Source organism: Malaclemys terrapin, chromosome 20, assembly GCF_027887155.1.
Source record: "Malaclemys terrapin pileata isolate rMalTer1 chromosome 20, rMalTer1.hap1, whole genome shotgun sequence".
In the NCBI taxonomy this organism is placed as follows: domain Eukaryota; kingdom Metazoa; phylum Chordata; order Testudines; family Emydidae; genus Malaclemys; species Malaclemys terrapin.
In genome coordinates this window covers 17,088,621-17,107,728 of record NC_071524.1, presented here as the reverse complement: position 1 = coordinate 17,107,728, position 19,108 = coordinate 17,088,621, and the positions used below count along the sequence as shown (strand labels likewise).

The window sequence follows — 19,108 nt, the reverse complement described above, 5'->3', positions numbered from 1 at the left end:
CTCCTCTCTTTTATAATGAGAGGAATCCAGCTCAGGGCCCACTGCTTATCGCAGCTGTAGCAGTGTGGTATTGTATTAAAGGCTCTCAAAGCACTTTACAAACATGTCTTGGGTTTAGCAGGTCAATGCTCAAACCACTGAGCTATCCCTCCCCCCCCTAATTTCTGAACACCCATTGTTGGTGGGAATGAAAAAAATCCCCCACAGACACCGTTTTTGTATTGTGTTATGCAGAAATAACTATATTACTTTTGATATATTAATGGTGGATTACTTCTGTTTTTTCCCAATAGATTCAGACTAAGAATGTGTCCCAGTGTGTTGAATATTACTATATCTGGAAAAAAATAATAAAATTTGACTTCAGTCGATCAAAAGTAAGTGATAGAAAAAAGGTTCACGGAAGAGAGAAGGATGAGGTAGAAAAGACAGAAGAAAAGGTAGAAAAAGACTGCTTGGGGAATCTGTCTGAGATTCAGCTCTTTAATTTAAAGATCTTCCATTGCCTTAGGAGATGTGGAGTTCATGTGTGCAGCAAGCTCCCTCCAGGAAACACCTTCCTATTTAATATTCTGTTGCTACCTTGTTTAACTTGCAGAGACCTACCCAATAATATTGCAAAAAAATCTCAAACAAACCCTGTTCAATAGTTAGCATGTTATACCATGCCTAATGTTTCCCATTACTCTCGCAGGGAAGTTATGTAACAATATTTGCTCTTGACATGACACCATTGCTAATTAAAACAAGAAAATTAAGATTACTCTTAGCTCCTAATGAACCATCTAAAATAATCCCTAGCTCCTTGTTAGTAATGCTGTCAGCATTAAACTTGTTGTTGCTGATGTGGCAGTGCCATCTTTGACGTGCCAGTATTCTGCAAAAAAAACCAACAACAACTGCTAAGTACATGACACAGGGCCCTTGCACCGCTGAGCTGTTTCACAGCAGCAAGTGGGGAATAAGATTTATCAGAAAGATTTTTTATGCAAAAACTTGATGAGCACATAGCGTCAGTGCACCAGGGGCCAGATTTTAAAAGGTATTTAAGTGCCTATTTGAATTTTCAAAAGCACCTGTACCCATTAATTTCAATGGGTAGTAGGTCCCTAGATGCTTTTGAAAATTCAAATAAGTACCTAAATATCCTTAAAAATCTGACCCCAAATGTTTATTATTTTGATAGCTCTATGGCCATTTAACAGGTTTTTCATTTGAGGACTTTGCAGACCTGAATTTGATGGGTTAGTTGTTATGGCTTGCCACTGATCGCATCCGACTAGAAGATTTATAGGTTCTTATCCAATTCAGACTACAGAGTTCAAGAACTCAGAGAGTTCTATATCGGGAGAGGACTCTCGGGGTGATTGGCAAGAACATGTACACTGAGGACAATACCAAACTGATAAAATCTTTATTGACATTAACATAAAAATAAGAAATGAAATGAAACTTATAACTGCAAAACAGTAAAAGAATTCCAAAACTCCTGGTGGCAACATTTCTATTATAAGTACCTTAACCTAACATACTCACACCCTTCCTTGAGGACCCAGTAATAGGAGGTGAAGGACCAGCCTCACTCTTGCCAGGCCCGATTACGCGATGGTGCGTACACAGTTGGGCTACACAATTTCACCTAATATAGCACACATAACTTGTAATCATTTACTAGATCTGTGCTTTTTTTTTTTCCCCAGTTCATTTACAGGAGTTATTTTTTATTCGGTATTCACTGTTCAAAAGAGTTCACTGGGCAAATTCATGTTTGCTATAAATATATTCACATCAGTGTGAGTGTGTATGTTAGCTTGGTGCATGGAAAATGTAGTCTTTAAAGGACTATTTGTTTAACAAGAGTTCCTTTTAAGTTGGTTCCTGTGCCTTTAGTAAGGAAGTAAGACGGAATTTATGCTTTCAGCACTGGTGTCAATGCTTTATGAATACCAGCCCTAGAAGCAAGATAGCAGCAGAAAACGAGATTCTGTGGGAATGATTAAACTATAGTATCTTCACGCCAAGCAAATGATAATCTGAAGGGTCATATGGAGCCTATGGAATCCTAAAACTCTAAATATTAAATACAGAAATGGTTCCTTTATCCTGTTGAAGCAGGCAACAGAAGACTTGGCGTCATATTCTTTGTTGGTGTAGATTAGCATAGTTCCTTTGAACTCAGTGGAGCTCTGCCAGTTTGCACCAGCAGAGAATTGTGCCCACTAACCTTAACCTATCACCATGATAGCTGGTCAGGATGGTGGGCCTAATCCAGAGCCATTTGAAGTTAATGCAAAGACCCACTTTGACATCAATGCCTTTTGGCTCTGATGGGGGGTGTGTGTGTGTGTGTGTGTGTGTGTGTGTGTGTGTGTGTGTGTGTGTGTGTGTGTGAATCATACCAAACTAATGAAAAATTCCCTTATCCAAATCACGGGTTGCGCTCCTCTTGCACACTCCCCTTTTTTATCAGTGTTTTTGATATCTCTGAGACACATTGGATAAACAAGGTTTCACTGAGATACTGAATGGCGGGAAATTTTAATGTTATAGGGTCCAATCCTACACCATGCTGAGCCCCCTTCACCTCCTATGGACTTCAGTGAGAATTAAGTGTTCTTTAAACCTTGCAGAAGACACTCAAAGCCTTGCAGGACCAGGCCTTTAAATTGTAGGTCAGGAGGAGGGTAGTATTGTTCTGGGTTTGATGTACTCTGGCAGCCTGGGCATTTTAGAGGTGTCTGAACTAGGGTTTTTTGACATCAGTTTCTCAGCTGCTATCACAGGGTCAGCTCTACTGGCGTTAGCAACAGTGGGAGCACTCGTATAGACAGGGCTCCATGTATGGCATTGTCGTCTGACTCTGCTCAAAGCAGGTTTACATGACATGATGCGTAAAATGTCGGTGGCTGGCAGTGCCTTGAATACACGAGCAGTCCTGCCATTGTTAGCATTGGTGGAGCTGGGCTGTCACAGGCAGCGGTGGCAAAAAAATTAGTGTAGACAAGACTTTAGGCCCCAGGTCAGGAAAACCCTTAAGTACATGTCTGCGTCCGTCGATGTTCAGGAAGGCACTTAAGCATAAGCTTAACTTTAAACATGCTTAAGTCCCATTGAGCCTGATTCTCAGTTACACTATGGCCCCTTTAAAGTTCAGAGCCGTGTAAAGAGCTTCTGATGTAAACAAGAACCAGGCCCATTCTTCTTGGTGCTAACGGCCACAGATCCATTACAATGAGCACTTCAGCCTGCTTGCAGCTGGGTGGCAGAACCAAGCCTGCCAGTCCCTGGCAGCAGGGCAATGGCTCACCTCCTCAAGTTCTCTCCAGTTTTTTCTGTTCCCCGCCACTGGCCTGCGGCTCCCCTGGCCTCCCTGCTGCAGCTTTGCTGAGGGAAATTCCAAACTTCAGTTCAAATTTTTAAGACCAACAATTGGGCTTAATAATGTGTCTGTGTAATTCCCAGCCATGTCCCAGGGCTGCATTGGATTTTGGGGAGAAACTGTCCGTCTCAGCTCTACTTCCCCCACTGGGGCATTGGTTCCCTGGAGGCTTCAGAGAGGGAGTTAGGCCCAGAAAAGCCAGAGGAAGGGTCCATGTCTCTTGCTTCTCCACTTATCAAGCATCTCTCTGGAGCATCTCTCTGGAGAGCTCGTGCGGTGCCAAGTGAAGATCACCTCTGAGTTCCTCTGAATTCCTATAGCCCGAACCAGCAGCCAAGCCTCTGACTGGCGAGCTCAGCTGCACCCTCGCTTCCCCATGGGTCACAGATGGAGGGCACCAGACACAGCACAGAAGCTACTAGCACCAGAGAGCTCTATATGGGACCTTTGGGCCCAGCTCCCTCCTCCTGCTGCCCTTCTCTTTAATGCTTCCTCCCTCCTGTCCACCGAGGATCCAATCTCATATCCCAGGCTGAGGCCTGCAGGAGAAACACAGACCTATCTTGCCCATGTGGATCCCATGCAACAGAGAGAGGCTGCTGGGGAGTCCATCCTTGAGCTGCAGGCCAGTGCCTTCCTGAGAAGCCATGTGGGGAAGGAGAAACAAATAGACTCGGCCTCTTTGAGGCCAGAGAAATCGCTAGCCACTGGAAATATTTTCAAAGCAATCTCTAAGCCCAATTTTGCTTCCTCCTCTGAAGCAGGATCCTGGGGACAAATTCTCAAGGGGAAATAAATTAATAATGAAATCAGCATTGTTTCCTCCTGTCACCTTCGCGGAATGCCACAGGGCAGATCAGAGCGGAAATGACCTGGCCGTAGGCGTGGGTTGATCCTTCTAGGCATGGTTTAAAATGAATAGCTGGATGAAGTGATTATTGTGCTCATGGACTCCAAAAGAGAAGTCAACAAATTGAACTTAGTCTACTGATTGTTGGAAAGTCCACAGTTTACCATGTTAAACCAGTGAAACACAGCCTTGGGTAGCCCTACCCCAGGAGGGCTTTCTTGTAGATGCGCAAGAGTGCCCAAGAAAAAGGTCAAATCTCTGTAGTATAATGTTTTCAGCACGTTGAAGAAAAGGAAGTTACGTACAAATACCAACATTAAATGCTTCCTTAGGGCATCAACTTTATTCCAATGCTGCAAGGTGATATCGCTCAACCTTTGAACCTCATTCTGTGCCTTACAGCACTACCTAGATGGAATCACCCTTTTGCAGGTGTCATTATTCTTCCTATCCATTAGTGTAAGCCTCATGATGACCACTTTCTCCAATGAGATTGAGTTTTTCATTTGAAGTTGGAAGCTTACTCTAACCAGACCTAGTATCATACCTTTCATTCAGACCGGTAGTCCTCAGAACTGTTAGAACTTTCATTCTCTAAGTAAATTCAAGAAATATGCCACCTTCAGTCAAGCATTAGAGTCAAATCCTTAGGGACATGGACAGTCTCAGGACAGAGTAATCATATCTCCTGTTCTGAGATCTACTGGACAACCATTAATTCATCAAGTTCTGCATATTGGTCATCCAGTCTTACTCAGTGACATTTCCTTTCTTCTGGGAGAAGTCTTCTCCACACCTCAGTGCCAGAGGATGATGGAGGAGATATTTATATATAATGTACTTAGTAGCAGATGTCCACATTTCAAGAATGATCCTGCTTCCTATCTTGGAGGCACACTGTTATGAAAATCCGTTGTAACAGATCTGTGGACCTTAGCATGAAGAAGAATCGGAAAATTTATCCATGGTTACCTGAAAATTTCCTTTCTTCAAATGATAAGGTCTGCAGATCCGGCCACCCTGGAGACAACAGATGGTCCGGAATAGAGATGGAAATGGATGTCCAGTGATATGGGTTTGTTGTCAATAGGTGGAATTTACTATCCTTTGCAGTAGGAGAAATTGTTATGCTTTTTCCTCCAAGTATATTTAACATAGTCTGTAATTTAAGAAACTAGATTTGCATTATCCTGGCTGTGAAAGCTATTTCAGCTGGATGTGGGGCATTTCCCAGCTGCCAGGGACTGACAGGTCTGGTTCTGCCTCCCACCTGCAAGCAGGTTGAAGCACCCGTTGTAATGGATCTGTTAGAATGAACAGATTATTCAGTGAAAGGAAATTTTCAGGTAAGCATGGATACATTTTCCTGTTCACTTCAGTGGGTCTTAATATGCACTTAAGTGCTTTCCTGAATCAGGATCTGAGAGAGGTGGCACTGTATCATAGTATGTATGTGTGTGTGCGCATGTGTATAAGCACACGCATGCAGCTTTTAAAAAGTTTAGAGTTAATTTTCTTTGATTTCAATTCCTTTTAACTATCCAACCACAACAATGCAAACTTTTCTGAGGGGGAAAGATTGCTATTTTAACAAATATTCCATAATTTGCAGATTGCATGCAGCCCAAGGAAAATGCATGGTTATCTGCCTAGACAAGACATGAAGATAAAGTCAAAGAATTACAAAAAAGCATCACACAAGACATACAGTCCAGCCTGCAGTCAGAGGGGAACTCCAGACCAGCCTGGGGGCACAGACTATCAGGGTGCATTTCCATGTAAAGAGTGTGAAAGGTATAGCTTTATTATTAATCTTGCATTGTTCAGTGATTTCTACATGTCTGCTTAATTCAGTTTGTATTTATAAATAAAGTATTCTTAATTAAAGGAGCACCATTTACTTCAAAATCTAATGATTTTTTTTTTAAATGAGTTAAATGCATGGTGCATTTCTCCCTGAGCCAGCTAGCCAATTTGTGTGATTTTACAACCATGTATAACTTTTTAAAAAATAGTTTTTTCTCCCCCATTTCATCATGAAAGATCCACACAAACGGGAAATTGGCAAAGGTGAAACTACAAAACTGACTGTGCACAAAGTAAAAAAATAGAGGAAAGTGTTTTTTCCCCCTAATCTCTTTCATGTTGTAATGTTAGGGGTTATTTCTAACTGTAAAAGGCAAAATGATTTCAGATAAAAACGTGATTTTTTTTTTACAAAAGTTACTTATGTCCCTTTAAATTAATGAACCCTGAAGCTGTAGATTCATATCCGATTTCATCTGTAGGCTAACCCCTACATTTTTAAAGGTTTCAGAGTAGCAGCCGTGTTAGTCTGTATCTGTAAAAAGAACAGGAGTACATAAATTTGTTAGTCTCTAAGGTGCCACAAGTACTCCTGTTCTTTTTACATTTTTAAAGAGATGTAGGGAGTTTAGCTCCATGGCTGCCATTGATATTGTGGGAGAATCATATAACTAAAAGGAATAGGTCCTTTGGCTGTTGCCAATCCATCCGTGATCATCCCCTTTTCCTTGTAGGTCTATTTCCCTATCTGTTTTCACTACAAAACAAATGCATCTTTTACCACAATGCAACATGGCTTGTAGGCCCTGTTCAGGAGATGTGGGAATGGGACTGAAAAGGAAGAGAAAGAATTACAACTAGGGACTGAGGTGTATTGGCAGAACTGGTTGTGGGAGGAGAATAGCAAGTAGTGCTTTTGGTCAGGATTGAGGCGCAATTGCAAAGCTGCCTGGGGAAGCTTCCATAGTACTAACCTTTACTTCACCATGTGCTGGTCCCTCAAGTCCATGTGCACGGCACACCTAAAAATTAATAGGAAAAATAGAGAGTCTGTTCTGCTCATTATCTGGGGAAAGCTTTTGTGTGCGAGTCCCATTTCATTTAGCCTTGTTAAGAAAACTAATAACTGGCCCTTGTTTTCTGTCAACTTGTAGGGTGTTCGACAAGATAAAAAGTCGGAATGCTCATATGAAATGCCACCGCGTGCAGGAGCAGATGGAGCCGCTGATAAATATTAAGTGGCCCATAAAACATTAAAAAATGAGCCAAAGATGAAAGAAACTAACTCAGACGTTGACCTTCTCCAATGGTAACTGGGAAACCACGCAGGGTATCAGTGGTGGTAGTCTTGTCTAAGCTTGGAAAATATGTAAATGTTTTTTAGCATCTGATCAGTTGCTGATCAGCCGACATGACAGTGTGCCCAGCCCACACTTCAGCTTATACCATTGTTGGCACTGCAGAAAAACACTCACTGTTTTTCCTAGTGCAGAAGCACCTGGTGAGGCTGGAAAGAAACCTCCACTTGAAGGTACTGAAAGGAGAGTTGTAACTGTTTGTATACGGTAGGATGCCAAAGCCTATTTGGATGTTTTTAGTGTTTAGCACCAATATAACATTGTTGGCGTCAAGTTTAACTATAAAGAAACATTAAGGCATTAAATGCTCTTTACTTACATTAACAGAGAAAGGACGTGTGTGTTCAATTAAGTATGCATGCCTGGCATTAAATTACAATTATGCATGGTTGAAAGAAATATATAGTTGTTAATGACTGTAAAATAGCTGTTGTACAAATATGAGAGGCTCTGTATCTCTGCTTTAGTTTAATTAAAAAAAAAAAGCCCTCTTGCCTCCATTTAAAAATAAAAGTTGGATGTGGATAGCCCTTGTTTCTTACCATCAGTTTATGGGTTGAGTTGCTGTTGTTAGAAAAGGTCAAAATAGGAAAATCAATGAGAAATTGCCATTGTATTTATATCTTTTTTGCCGAAACGTGATGGTCATGCCCAGCATTTCAGATTTAATATGTAGTCCTGTGATGATCTGTGCATTGTTATTTTGTATGTGCTCTCTGCATAGCTTATTAAATTGGGCTCTTGAGCTCGAGTTGTAAAAGTTATACTGCTTTTAATGGTTATTTCAAAACTAGTTATACCATGTTGGTGGAGCAGAACAGGGCATGCTACCCGGACATTAGACTTGAAATAATCAGTCTTATTTAACTTAACAAAGAGAATGTTAAGGGATGACTGGATTACAATCTCTGAGTACCTAGGTGAGGAACAAATAATTAATAATGGGCTCTTCAATCTAGCAGAGAAAGGCGTAACACGATCCAGAGGCTGCTAGTTAAAGCGAGACAACTCAGACTGGAAATAAGGTGTAAATGTTTAACAGTCAGAGTAATTAACCAGTGGAACAATTTACCAAGGGGTCATGGTGGATTCTCCATCACTGATGATTTTTAAATCAAGATGGGATGTTTTTATAAAAGATCTGCTCTGGGAATTATTTTGGGGAAGTTCTACGGCCTGTGTTATGCAGGAGGCCAGACCAGATGATCACAATGGTCCTTTCTGGCCTTGGAGTCTGTGAATCTGTGTACCTAAATATATGCTGTGCCAGCTTCATACAGTCATTGGTGGGTGAAATATACAGGGAAGTCATTATCATTACTATAGCTGCTTGGATCTTACAGTGCCTTACAGACTTGTCACAGGCCCAGTGAGCTGAGGCTGGGTAAAGGACAAACTAACACGGTTTGGAGTTTAATAAAAAGCCTGGCTTCTCTCAGGCAGAGCGAATGCTAGATTAAAACAAAAGGGCTTCATGCAGCCAATAGCCTCTGTGGGGATAACAAATTTGTAGGTCTTACATTCCCAAGGGTAAACTGAACATATTAGTTAATTGGAAACTGCAAGTTATGGAGCAGGGTTTTTCTTAATTGCACAACAGAGCCAATCGTAGCAGAATTTTGTTTTTTACTCGTTATCTTCATATCGGCTGTGATACCAAGGAATTTTTTTTATCAGCTTAGGCTATTAAAATGGAAGAAAAGGTCAATACAGCTGACCACTCTGCTCCTTTGGAATCCTGGAATTGTCTATTGGAAGGATGAAGCTAATTTGTGCAGGAGACAGAACGTTCTCAGGGCTCATCCAAAGCTGTGGAATTTGCCTCCACAGGAATTCAGAGCTACTTCAGACCTCACCACTTTCAGATTCAAATGCAAACCTCACTTCTTCAACCCGGCCATCACAAATAATAACATATAGCACATCAGCCTTTCTTCCTTTTATTTTTAGTCACATGCAGTTTTCCCCCAGGGGAGAGTAGTGGAATGAAAGCCACACATCATGACATGTCAGTCCCTTGTTTATTTTATCACTGGAAGACACTCAGATACTACAGTGATGAGAGCAGCAAAAGATCCGGCAACGGAACTAACCGTCTGTTTGATCTGTCATAAATCTTATCAGCTGTCTAGCAGTCACACTGTTAATATCCCAGCATATTTTAAAGCACCATAGCGGGTCGTAAATTATTGCACCGGTTTTGTCTATCCCTTTGTTTGCAGAAGCAATACAGTCTTGCAAAACTGCAAAGTTGAATTGTTATTGGATTTCTTTTGCTTGGACAGCAAGTCAAATATAACTTGGGTTCCCCCCCCCCATCATTATGTGAGAACTGGAAAACAGATTTTGTTGTTGGGTTGGTGGCTGTTTTGCGAGGCCGAATGATGAAATCCTTCCTCACACTAGTCAAAATGCTCTTGTAGAGCCTCTTACTAAAGCAGCAATGTTCAGGTCAAGGGCTTGACAAACAGACTCACCCCTGGCAAGTAGGACAGTTTCCCTGGGAGTTTGCCCATTAGCTTCTGCAGAATTTAAGGTGTTATTTTTTTAAAAAAGGTTAAAGATGAATGTGGCGGGGCAAAGACTCACCAGCGCAGCGCCTCCTGCTGGTTGTCCAGGAAATTAGCTCTTTTCCAGCTCCGGAGCGCCCTCTGCCAGCTGATGTCTCGCCTGCCGCTGGCCCCCGTGTCCCTCCTGGAGCCCAGTGCTCTTTGTTGGGGTTCTGCCCACTGCAGCAACCCACAATCTGCCTAGGGGGACCCCCAAAGCCCTATCCCAGCCTTGCCTCAGTGGCTATTGCCAGTCACCATCTAGCCCCTGCTCACTGGGGTGGATTGCAGTCTGTAAACCATCATCGGCAAAGGGGGGTTGGACCTGCTGCCTCTGCCTATCTCTGGGCCGCCCCTCTGCAGCCCTAGTACCCTTGTGGGCCCTTAACTCGGCCTGCAGCCTGGGGCTTTGCTAGGCTGGAGCTCCCCAGCTCCGTCTGCCCTTCCCCAGCACTGCTGCACCCTAAGTACCCGCCTCAGCTTCCCAGGCAGCCAGGTCCTTGAGAGAGTGTTTGTATTTCACTCGCTGGCCCTCAGCCCTCTTATAGGGCCAGCTGTGGCCTGATTGGGGCGTGGCCCCAGCTGCGGCTGCTTCCCCAATCAGCCTAGCTTTTCCCCCGCTACAGCCCTCTCCATGGGCTGTTTTGAGCCCTTCAGGTCAGGAGCAGGGTGACCACCCTGCTACAATGAAAGAAAGCTTTCTAGCCTTACAACTGCAAAGGAAACCTTTAAAATATGACCAGCTGTCTTCTGAGCGTGCAAACAGAAGGCCTCGAACAGTGCATTGGCATGGCTTGCCTCCATTCATCTCAAGGTGCTCTTCACTTTGAAGCCTGTCACTCACCCAAGCCTTGTCTACACACAGAAGTTTCACTGGTTTAACTAAAAAAAGGTTAAAAACCAGTTTAGTTAAACAGGTGCAAACCCTGTGGATACCCTTGCGCTGATTTAAAACTGGTCGTATTGATTTAACTTGTGCCTGTAAATTTACCAACGCAAGTTAAATTGATATAAACCAGTTTAAACTCAATTAAGAGTGTCCACGCAGGGGCTTGAAGCAGTTTAAACCCGACTTTAATTAAACCGATGCAAAATTACTATGATCCAATTCTTCAGCCGCTTAGACCAGTGTAAGTCAGGAGTATCTCCACTGAAGATAGAGTTACATGGCTTTAAAACTGGTGTGTGAGTGAAGAATCAAGTTTATGGGCCAGGTCATCAGCTGATGTAAATTGGCAAAGCTCCATTGATGTGTTGTACCCGCTGAGGCGCTGGCCCTTTATGTGGCACTTCTGGGGGGGTTTCTGCTCTCTCTCCTCTCAACCAAGCCATGCACCCTCTGAAAACTGGCAACAGCCAGGATCTGTCTTCCAGTCTAGTGACCCAATGGATGATGTGTTCAGGGCTGCCCTAAGTGAACAAATTCCATCTGCTTCTCTCTGTTATCAGGACCAACCTGTTGGTGAAGAGGAGAGTAGCTCTGAGGACTGAAACTTTTAACATCAGTGCAACTTAAATAACATCTCAAAATAGTGGACAGTGGCCTGTTTCATAAAAACTCACAGATTTTGACGATGTAGTAGTAGGATCCATGCAGCAGTGAACAGTCTTAACATTTACATATATTAATATATTTGACCTTTGTTTTGTAAAAAGGTTGCTACAATGAGAATTTGTATATCCTTTAGGATTTTACGAGCACGCCCTAGGGCCAAATTCAGAGGTGATGCTAAGAAGTCCAAATTGGTAGAACTTAACATTTTCTTTCCGCTCTGGAATTATATTGTATTTGAGTTGGATGAAACTATCACAAAGTGGTTACAAAACCAGTGTTGTACATGTAGGGAGGATTTTGAAAACACTCAGCATTGGCTTAACTCTGCTTCTATTGACATCAAAGGATAATTTCAATGGGAATGAAGTTAGGCAGACACCTTTCCAAAATCCCACCAAGAAGGTAGGGAAGCGTTAAACACTGTTACACATCACCTCTGTACTCAGCCCCACCCCACTGCATTTTAATACTGGGCATGCAGATTTCTGCCCCGCATCTCATTACTGTTTCTCATTGATTCTAAAAAATCAAAATTTTGGTGCAAGAACAGAATTTGGTCCAGATTTTCAGGAGTGAGGACTGCTCTCCGATGCTCCAGGGTGCTCTCGTTGGCAGCAAAGGCCTGGTCTGGCAGCACAACAGTGGCTGGTATGGCAAGGTACTGCCTGCCTAATCTCGCCACAGCGGGGAAGCGGTGCTCATTGGTTTTCCACCAGTCCAGTGGGTTGGTGCTGCGTTTGCAGAGAGGTTCCACGATGTAGTTCTCCAGTTGCTGATGGATTTCAGGCATGCTCTCCGTTGGATCTTTTCCCAAAAGGATGTCATACATGCTCTGGGACTGGCTATTTGGGCCTCTGTCTTTATGAGCAGACAGCTGGCCCCCTGCTTCTCCTACCTCTGCTTTGTAATCTGAGTTCGGCACCCAGAACTGGGTAGAAGGCGGGGACTGGTGGTTGAAGACCTCCGACAGCATATTTTTGACTCTCTTATGCAGCTCGCTCCTCAGGTTGGGACTCAGGAACCTCATCTCCTTGAAACGAGGGTCTAGAAATGAGGCAATAATCGCAGGGCTTTCCAGCACCTTCTCATCCTCTGATATACTCCAGCGCTGCATCAACTCTGACCTTATATTGCCTACCACCATCTTGATGACATCGCTGGACTCTTCTAACTGCTGCCCAATGGCAGCGACGATACCGTGGATGCAAGGCATCAGAGAAGAGATGGAGATGTTCTGCTCCTCACGCAAGAATGATGTGGCGATCTTAATCGTCCTCATGACCGGCACCAGGTCCTGCAAGAGCTTCCACTGGTGGTCAGCTAAGTTCTGCACCGCCAACGTCCCTTTGGGATGTTCTTCCAGCAGGGACATGATCGCCCATTTGAGGTCCAGGAGGCTCTCGCACATCTCAATGGTAGTTATCCAGCGAGAACCCACATCCATCACCAGCTTCAACTTGGTCTTGTTGATCGCTTCCAGCTTGCTGTTCAGCGAGCAGGTGGCTTTCGCATCCTGTTGGAAGTAGCTCACGATGCCCCGGGCAGCAGTCAGAGCCTCTTGCACCTGCTCGACCTCCAGCCCTGCCTTGATACACAGGTGCAGAGTGTGGGCAGCACAGCACAGGCTGGTCCAGCCATAAGCCCTCTTGAGCGGCTGCGAATTCAGCACTGTGTTTTGCAGGCTGTCGTGCATCACGCAGAAAATGGACTTGTTCGACAACCCAAACTCTGTCAGGATACTGTAGAGCTTCTCTCCTAAATCGCCCTCCCCTTTAGTGTCATGCACTGGCTGGGTTTCCAGGATACATCTTGCCCGGCGCCACTCCCCGTCGATGAAGTTGGCCGTGATTGTCAAGTATGTCTGGTTGGGCTGGGACACCCAGAACTCCACGCAGATGACTATGGACTGGGCTGTTTGCAAATAGCGCTCCAGGTGCTGCTTCACCACATTGTATCTATGCCACAGCATGCTGGAGAGCTGAATCGGAGATGGGAGGGTAAAATTGGGCTCTAGATACCCGATGAGGAGGCCAAAACCCTTGTCTTTCACTACGGAAAGAGGATGGAGGTCACGAAATATCATCTCAAGCACCAGTTCCAGAATCACATCAGTCCTTGGTTCCGAGCAGGACGCGGCATGGTACAGGTGGTTTTCCGGTGTCATCTGCCGGGACCTCTTTATCATGTTCTCCTGAGCCATGCAGTCAGACTCGGAAGCCTGGTCATCCTTCAGCTGCGAGAGCAAAGTGTCGCGAATGCTGTGCTTCCTCACCAGGTGCTCCCGCATGGTAGTGGTGCTGTTGTGAAAGGAGAGCTGCTTCTTGCACACGTTGCACTCGACATAGGCATCTCCCAGCTTGGTGTAATAGTTCCACACCTTGGACTTGCGGCGGTCAACATAGAGGGAGGTGCTTGTGCCATCGTGATTTGCACCTTTCTCCCTCTTCCTCCTGGAGGCTGGGCCGAGGTTGGCTGCCATATTGTAGGTGTTGAACACCATCGATATTTCCTCTGTGAGAAGGAGAAATTCGCTATTAATATCATGCAAAAAAATTGCATTAGTTCCCTCCCAGCCCCCGCAAAGAACAGTAGTTTCATTATTTTATAGATTTTCATAGAGTTTCAGGCCTGAAGGCACCATTAGATCATCTAGTCTGATCTCCTTTATATCACAGGCTATACATTTCACCCAAATACCCCTGTGTTGAGCCCAATTACTTCAGTTAGCCCAAAGCATTTCAGTCCTCAGGAGACTAAACTCTGTGCCTCAGGCAGAGAACAGGAGAGACCAAGGTGCCACCAATGCCAGAGGCCCCTGCAATGGCAGGGGATTGATTAGGTGAGATATGCCCAGATGATCCCACCAGGCAAACCATGCCTCAGGCTGCAGAGGAACATGAATAAGGGACATGGATGGTAGAGCTGTAGGAAAGAGATCTCTATTGAACCTGCTGGGAGACCAGTATTATGTGCGGAAGTTCTAGAGTTGGTGTGAAAGCCGTCTGGTTCAGCCAGCATTCCTGAGCGCCTTGGTGCCACACTGAACTACGTCCCTCCTGAAATCTGACCCTCTTTCTCGGGTCCACTCATCATACTACAAAGCAGCATGAAAAATTAAGTATAAACTTTTAGTTTTAGTTGGGAAGGTCTAATATTATCGTTTAGGTCACACTTTATATAAAGAGGAGACATTTATAAGTAGTTGACACACGTCTAATAGATGTTATAAGCATCTACTGACATGAATGGCATGTACTATAGATGGTTATAAGCGTATCAGTAGAAGGCATTATAGGTGATTACGAGCAACCTGTTGACTTGTGGGACTCTAACAAATGGTTAATCAATTGTTATAACATCTATTCATCTATTTGTAAACTACTTATAAATGTTCCCTTCATGTGAAGTGTGACCATTATTTATACAGCACCATACAGGGGCCTGGCTCTTTACAGCCATACATGAGGCAGATGATAACATACCAATGGCATAATGGCATTGTTGCAAAATGCATTATGAAAAAGAGGCCAGGGAAATGCACCTACCTTGCACTGTCTGAGGGTAGGACTGAGTTATAACAGGCAGAGACGGCTCTTCTAGTACCTCCTCTTTGGGCTGTGCGTCCCCTCCGTTGTCCTCTGGCTTAATACATTTTTGCAAGAACTGAGATGCCCTCTTGGGGTTTACATCTGCCATTTCGCTCTGAAGGGTGGAAAGACAATGATCATTAGAACGACGACGCGGAGCGTGGTCCTGCACTTCTGACTTAGGCGATTCAACAGTGGACAGCTGGATAGGGGGCCAGATTCTGTCCTTGGTTCCATAGGATTTACAGTGATGTAAGCAAGGTCAGAATGTGGCCATGGTTCTCCTCTACTATGGATATTACCTCCAGGTGATGACTAGCAATAACATAATGCCTGTCATCCGTGAATTTCACAGCACTTTGCAAAGCGAGTCAGTATTGTTACTCCCACACATTTGTGCCCCTGTATTTGTAGATTTTAAGATCACTGCAATCATCTAGTTGGAGCTACTATATAACACAGGGCGTGGAATTTCACCCAGTAATTCCTGCAGTGGAGGGAACTGATCTTCCCTGTGAAGACAAGACTGCAGTCTGTTCTGTCTAGATCCTCAGATATTGCCGTGATGGGCAGCCATATAAGAACCCAAGCAAATAGAACAGTAGTATAAACAGGTGCATAGCAGGGCTAGCCATAGGTCAGTCAAAGGAAAACCTCTGTAAGAGATCCGATGGGTGGGGTTTCCTTGAATGGCAAAGGATATCTGTTCTGATTTCCTAGCACTGAGGAAATACTGAATTCTAAATTCCCCCTTACCTCCCACCTTCAGTCATATTCAAAAGCTAAAAACCAGCATTCTATCTATGTCAATATCAGAAGGGATGCTTACAGCAGCCATTTATTTAAATAGGTGATCTTTTAAGCAGCTGATATCTACAACTGCACTGCAGCACTCCATGCAAGGAGGAGGGGCCATTTGGCAACAACCTGCAAAGACCAACAAGCCTTGAAGGCATCATAAATCATCAATGTAAATATCATTTGGACGGAGAGCTTTGCAATCAGGAATCTGTTGTGTCACCTTTAAAACACTTGCCCATATGCGCTCCATATAGTGCAGAAGATTTTAGAGGAAAGCTGCATGTCAAATTATGTAGCATTTCATGGGTGGCTCGGAATACCTATTTGTTATTTTACAATCACGAGATCTCATGACATCATTAGATACCATGGTGATAGATGCTATATAAAAACCTAAGCTAGGTCATCTTTGACAGCAAGAAGAAAAGAGAGCAAGACCTATTTTCAAGCCAAAATTGCCGTCTCGGCATGGTTTGCACCTGTTTCAGCATGTCTTTTTAAAGTCCAACCCAGGCTTATCTCATTTGCTAATGCCTCCTCATTTCTTCCTGCTCTCTGCTGCTATTTATTACTGCAGCTGCATCATTTAACTCTGCAAAACCGTCCGAGGAGGGGAGGACATGCCGTTTGCATGAAAAGTGCTGCACAATGCCATCGAGAGTTGCGTTGTATTGTTAAAGATGACCGTGGAAATAACCGAAGTGGTGACGTCACATTTAAAAACCTCCAGCTGGTCATATGCAGAGGCTGTAGTCAAAGAAGCTCTGCCTGGAAAATAATTTCAAGGTTAATTTGCTATAAGAATCTCTATTTTATCTCCCCTGCTTTAAAACAGATATTATGTCCAGCACAGAAAAATATACATCGTGCATAGACTGAAGCAAGGCTTAGACAAATGAAGAAACAAGCAGGCATATGACAGTGTATACTCACTGCTTTGTTACCATGGGCATAATACAGGCTGGTGGGTTGTTTGCAGTCTCTGAGCTCTGTGCAGTGAAATGGGATAGCTAACCTTTCATCTGGAAGTAATTCATTTAGGGCTCCTCTCAAAAGTTCACACTGGGATGAAAAGTGATCTGAACTTAAATGGATGTGTTCTTGGATGCCAACGAAGCTGCAGGCACGTCAGAGCACAGATGCTGCATACAAACTTATGCTTGTGTACAAATGGGGGAGGCAGGGGGGACTTACAGTTCACATTTATAATAATACCTCTGCATCTTCAAAGGACTGTGCAAAATAATCCAATTAATCATTAACTATTTCAACATCAAGGGATGAATTCTGCCCTTGGATACCCAATTAATAAGAAACAAATGTTAAGTGTGGATAATTAGCCATTGGAAAAAAATCCTAAAGGGAGTAGTGATTCTTCTTCAAATGCTGGTCCCTATGTATATTCGACATGTGGGTACACATGCACACCATGCCCCTGATTTCTAGCAATTAGTGTCCATTGGTGCACACCTGTGCAGTTGCCCTCCTTGTGCTCTGAACTAAGGTCACTAGGGGATCAGCGCCTCTACAGTTCCTTCTCACCGCCACATGGTCTGAGTTGGAATCCTGTGCCTGTAACTCCCTCTGCGTCGTCTTCTTCTGAACCTGTAAATATAATTGTACATAGTTTTTAATATTCCTAGTGTTGTTAGAGTTTTAGCATTATAGCGTGGTTAGTATAGCTTAGTTTTGCCCGCTGACAAAGACTATGCCCAAGTCCTGGGGTATAAGAACTGTATCTCCTGCCCCTCCTTCTTCTCCAGAAGAGATGGACACCAGCAATGCCTCTGTTGCCTTGGAGAGGTCACATCTCTGCTAAGTACAGCATCGGACACTTCCCACCCCCCAAACCTGCAAGGGACGAGCTCCGACTGAAGAAATACCTTATGGAAAAGGCCATGAGACCGCAGTTGGATCCCAGCCAGGGAGACAAGCACCCCCACCCCCACCTCCCCCCATACAGCAGCCTCAGCCGATGAGCAGAGCCCCTTGGAGCATGAACTCAGGAGCCAAGGCCAGAGCTACTAAGGTCGAGGAATCATTAACAGGAATCCCTGCTATTTTAGACGATCTCTTGTTCGTTCACTGTGGGTCCGTCTAGCAGAAATCTGGTAGAAGACTACTCCATTCTTACTAACCCAACAACCGCCAGATTCCTGAAAGGTCTCGTTAGGACCTTCCCAGTGCCGCTGAAACCTACATCAAAATGGAACCTCATCTTAGTACTATTAATACTTACCAGACCAGACTTTAACTGTTGGCCATGTATTAAGTGTCCCGCCTCTCCATGAAGATCGCCTTCCCTAGTTGCCATCACATCAGCCAGATGGGTGAGTGACCTAGGAGCCCTCATGGCTGACCTGCCATATACGATTTTTCATAAGGAGAAGGTTTCCCTTCAGCTACATCCGAAATTCACCCCCACGGTAATTTCTGAGTTTTATATGAATCAACTTATTCACTTACCAGTATTCTTTCCAAAACCTCATATTCCAAAGAGGAGAGGAGACTTCACTTTCTTGATATCAGATGGGCTTCGGCATTTTACCTGCAAAGAACAAAACTGATTAAAACATCACCAAGGTGATTTGTCGCTATAGTGAAACAATTGCGAGGACAACCATTATCTGCTCAGTAACTCTCTAAGTAGATTTCTGGCTGCATCATTCTTTGTTATCAGTTGGCACATATTCCAATTCCTCCCCCGGATGGGAGCCCACCCCACTAAAGCACAACCATCCTCAAGAGCATCCCTTCAAGAGGTATCCATACTAAACGTTTGTAGGGTAGCTACCTGGAGCTCCGTCCATACATTCACGAAACATTATGCATTAGTCCAGGCCTCCTCTGCAGATTCAGCTGTTGGTATAGCAGTATTACAGACATCTATTCCAACTGCATCCTTGTTGGAGAGGTGTCAGTCCACACTACCATTTATGCCTTCGGTTTGGAGCATGAGGAGGACAACTGTGCAGGCGCAGACCAATGGACACTAATTATTAGAAATCTGTATCATGGAGTGCATGCATACCCTCATGTGGACTATAGATAGAGACCACACATCTCAAAGAATCTCCTGTTACAGATAAGTAACCTCCATCTTTCCATCTCGTAAAGTCTTCCCATCAAGACTGGATGACTTTCTGGAAGAGATGCTTTAGCCAAATACTTATTTTGGGGCTCAATCCAGGAGTAACTAGATAAAATTCTATGGCCTGTATTA

At 44.0% G+C, this 19,108-nt stretch overlaps 2 protein-coding genes across 2 annotated transcripts in view; one reads left to right on the top strand and one right to left on the bottom strand.

Annotated features, from left to right (window-relative positions):
- The window catches only part of ZNF541 (zinc finger protein 541), a 37,906-nt gene extending 29,749 nt beyond the window's left edge, over nt 1-8,157 (top strand). The window contains exons 13-15 of the mRNA XM_054010216.1: nt 294-377; nt 5,842-6,023; nt 7,190-8,157. Of these exons, the coding sequence (XP_053866191.1) occupies nt 294-377; nt 5,842-6,023; nt 7,190-7,292 (369 nt within the window). The 3' untranslated portion in view covers nt 7,293-8,157. The remainder of the gene's footprint in view (nt 1-293; nt 378-5,841; nt 6,024-7,189) is intronic.
- Nucleotides 8,158-9,317: 1,160 nt separating this feature from the next.
- LOC128826755 (E3 SUMO-protein ligase ZBED1-like) lies at nt 9,318-16,864 on the bottom strand. The gene is made up of 4 exons (XM_054010235.1): nt 16,819-16,864; nt 16,365-16,653; nt 15,043-15,199; nt 9,318-14,008 (listed from the first exon to the last, which is right to left on the bottom strand). The coding sequence occupies exons 2-4, from the start codon at nt 16,374-16,376 to the stop codon at nt 11,961-11,963; spliced, it is 2,217 nt and encodes a 738-aa protein (XP_053866210.1). The 5' UTR covers nt 16,377-16,653; nt 16,819-16,864; the 3' UTR covers nt 9,318-11,960.
- Nucleotides 16,865-19,108: the final 2,244 nt, after the last annotated feature.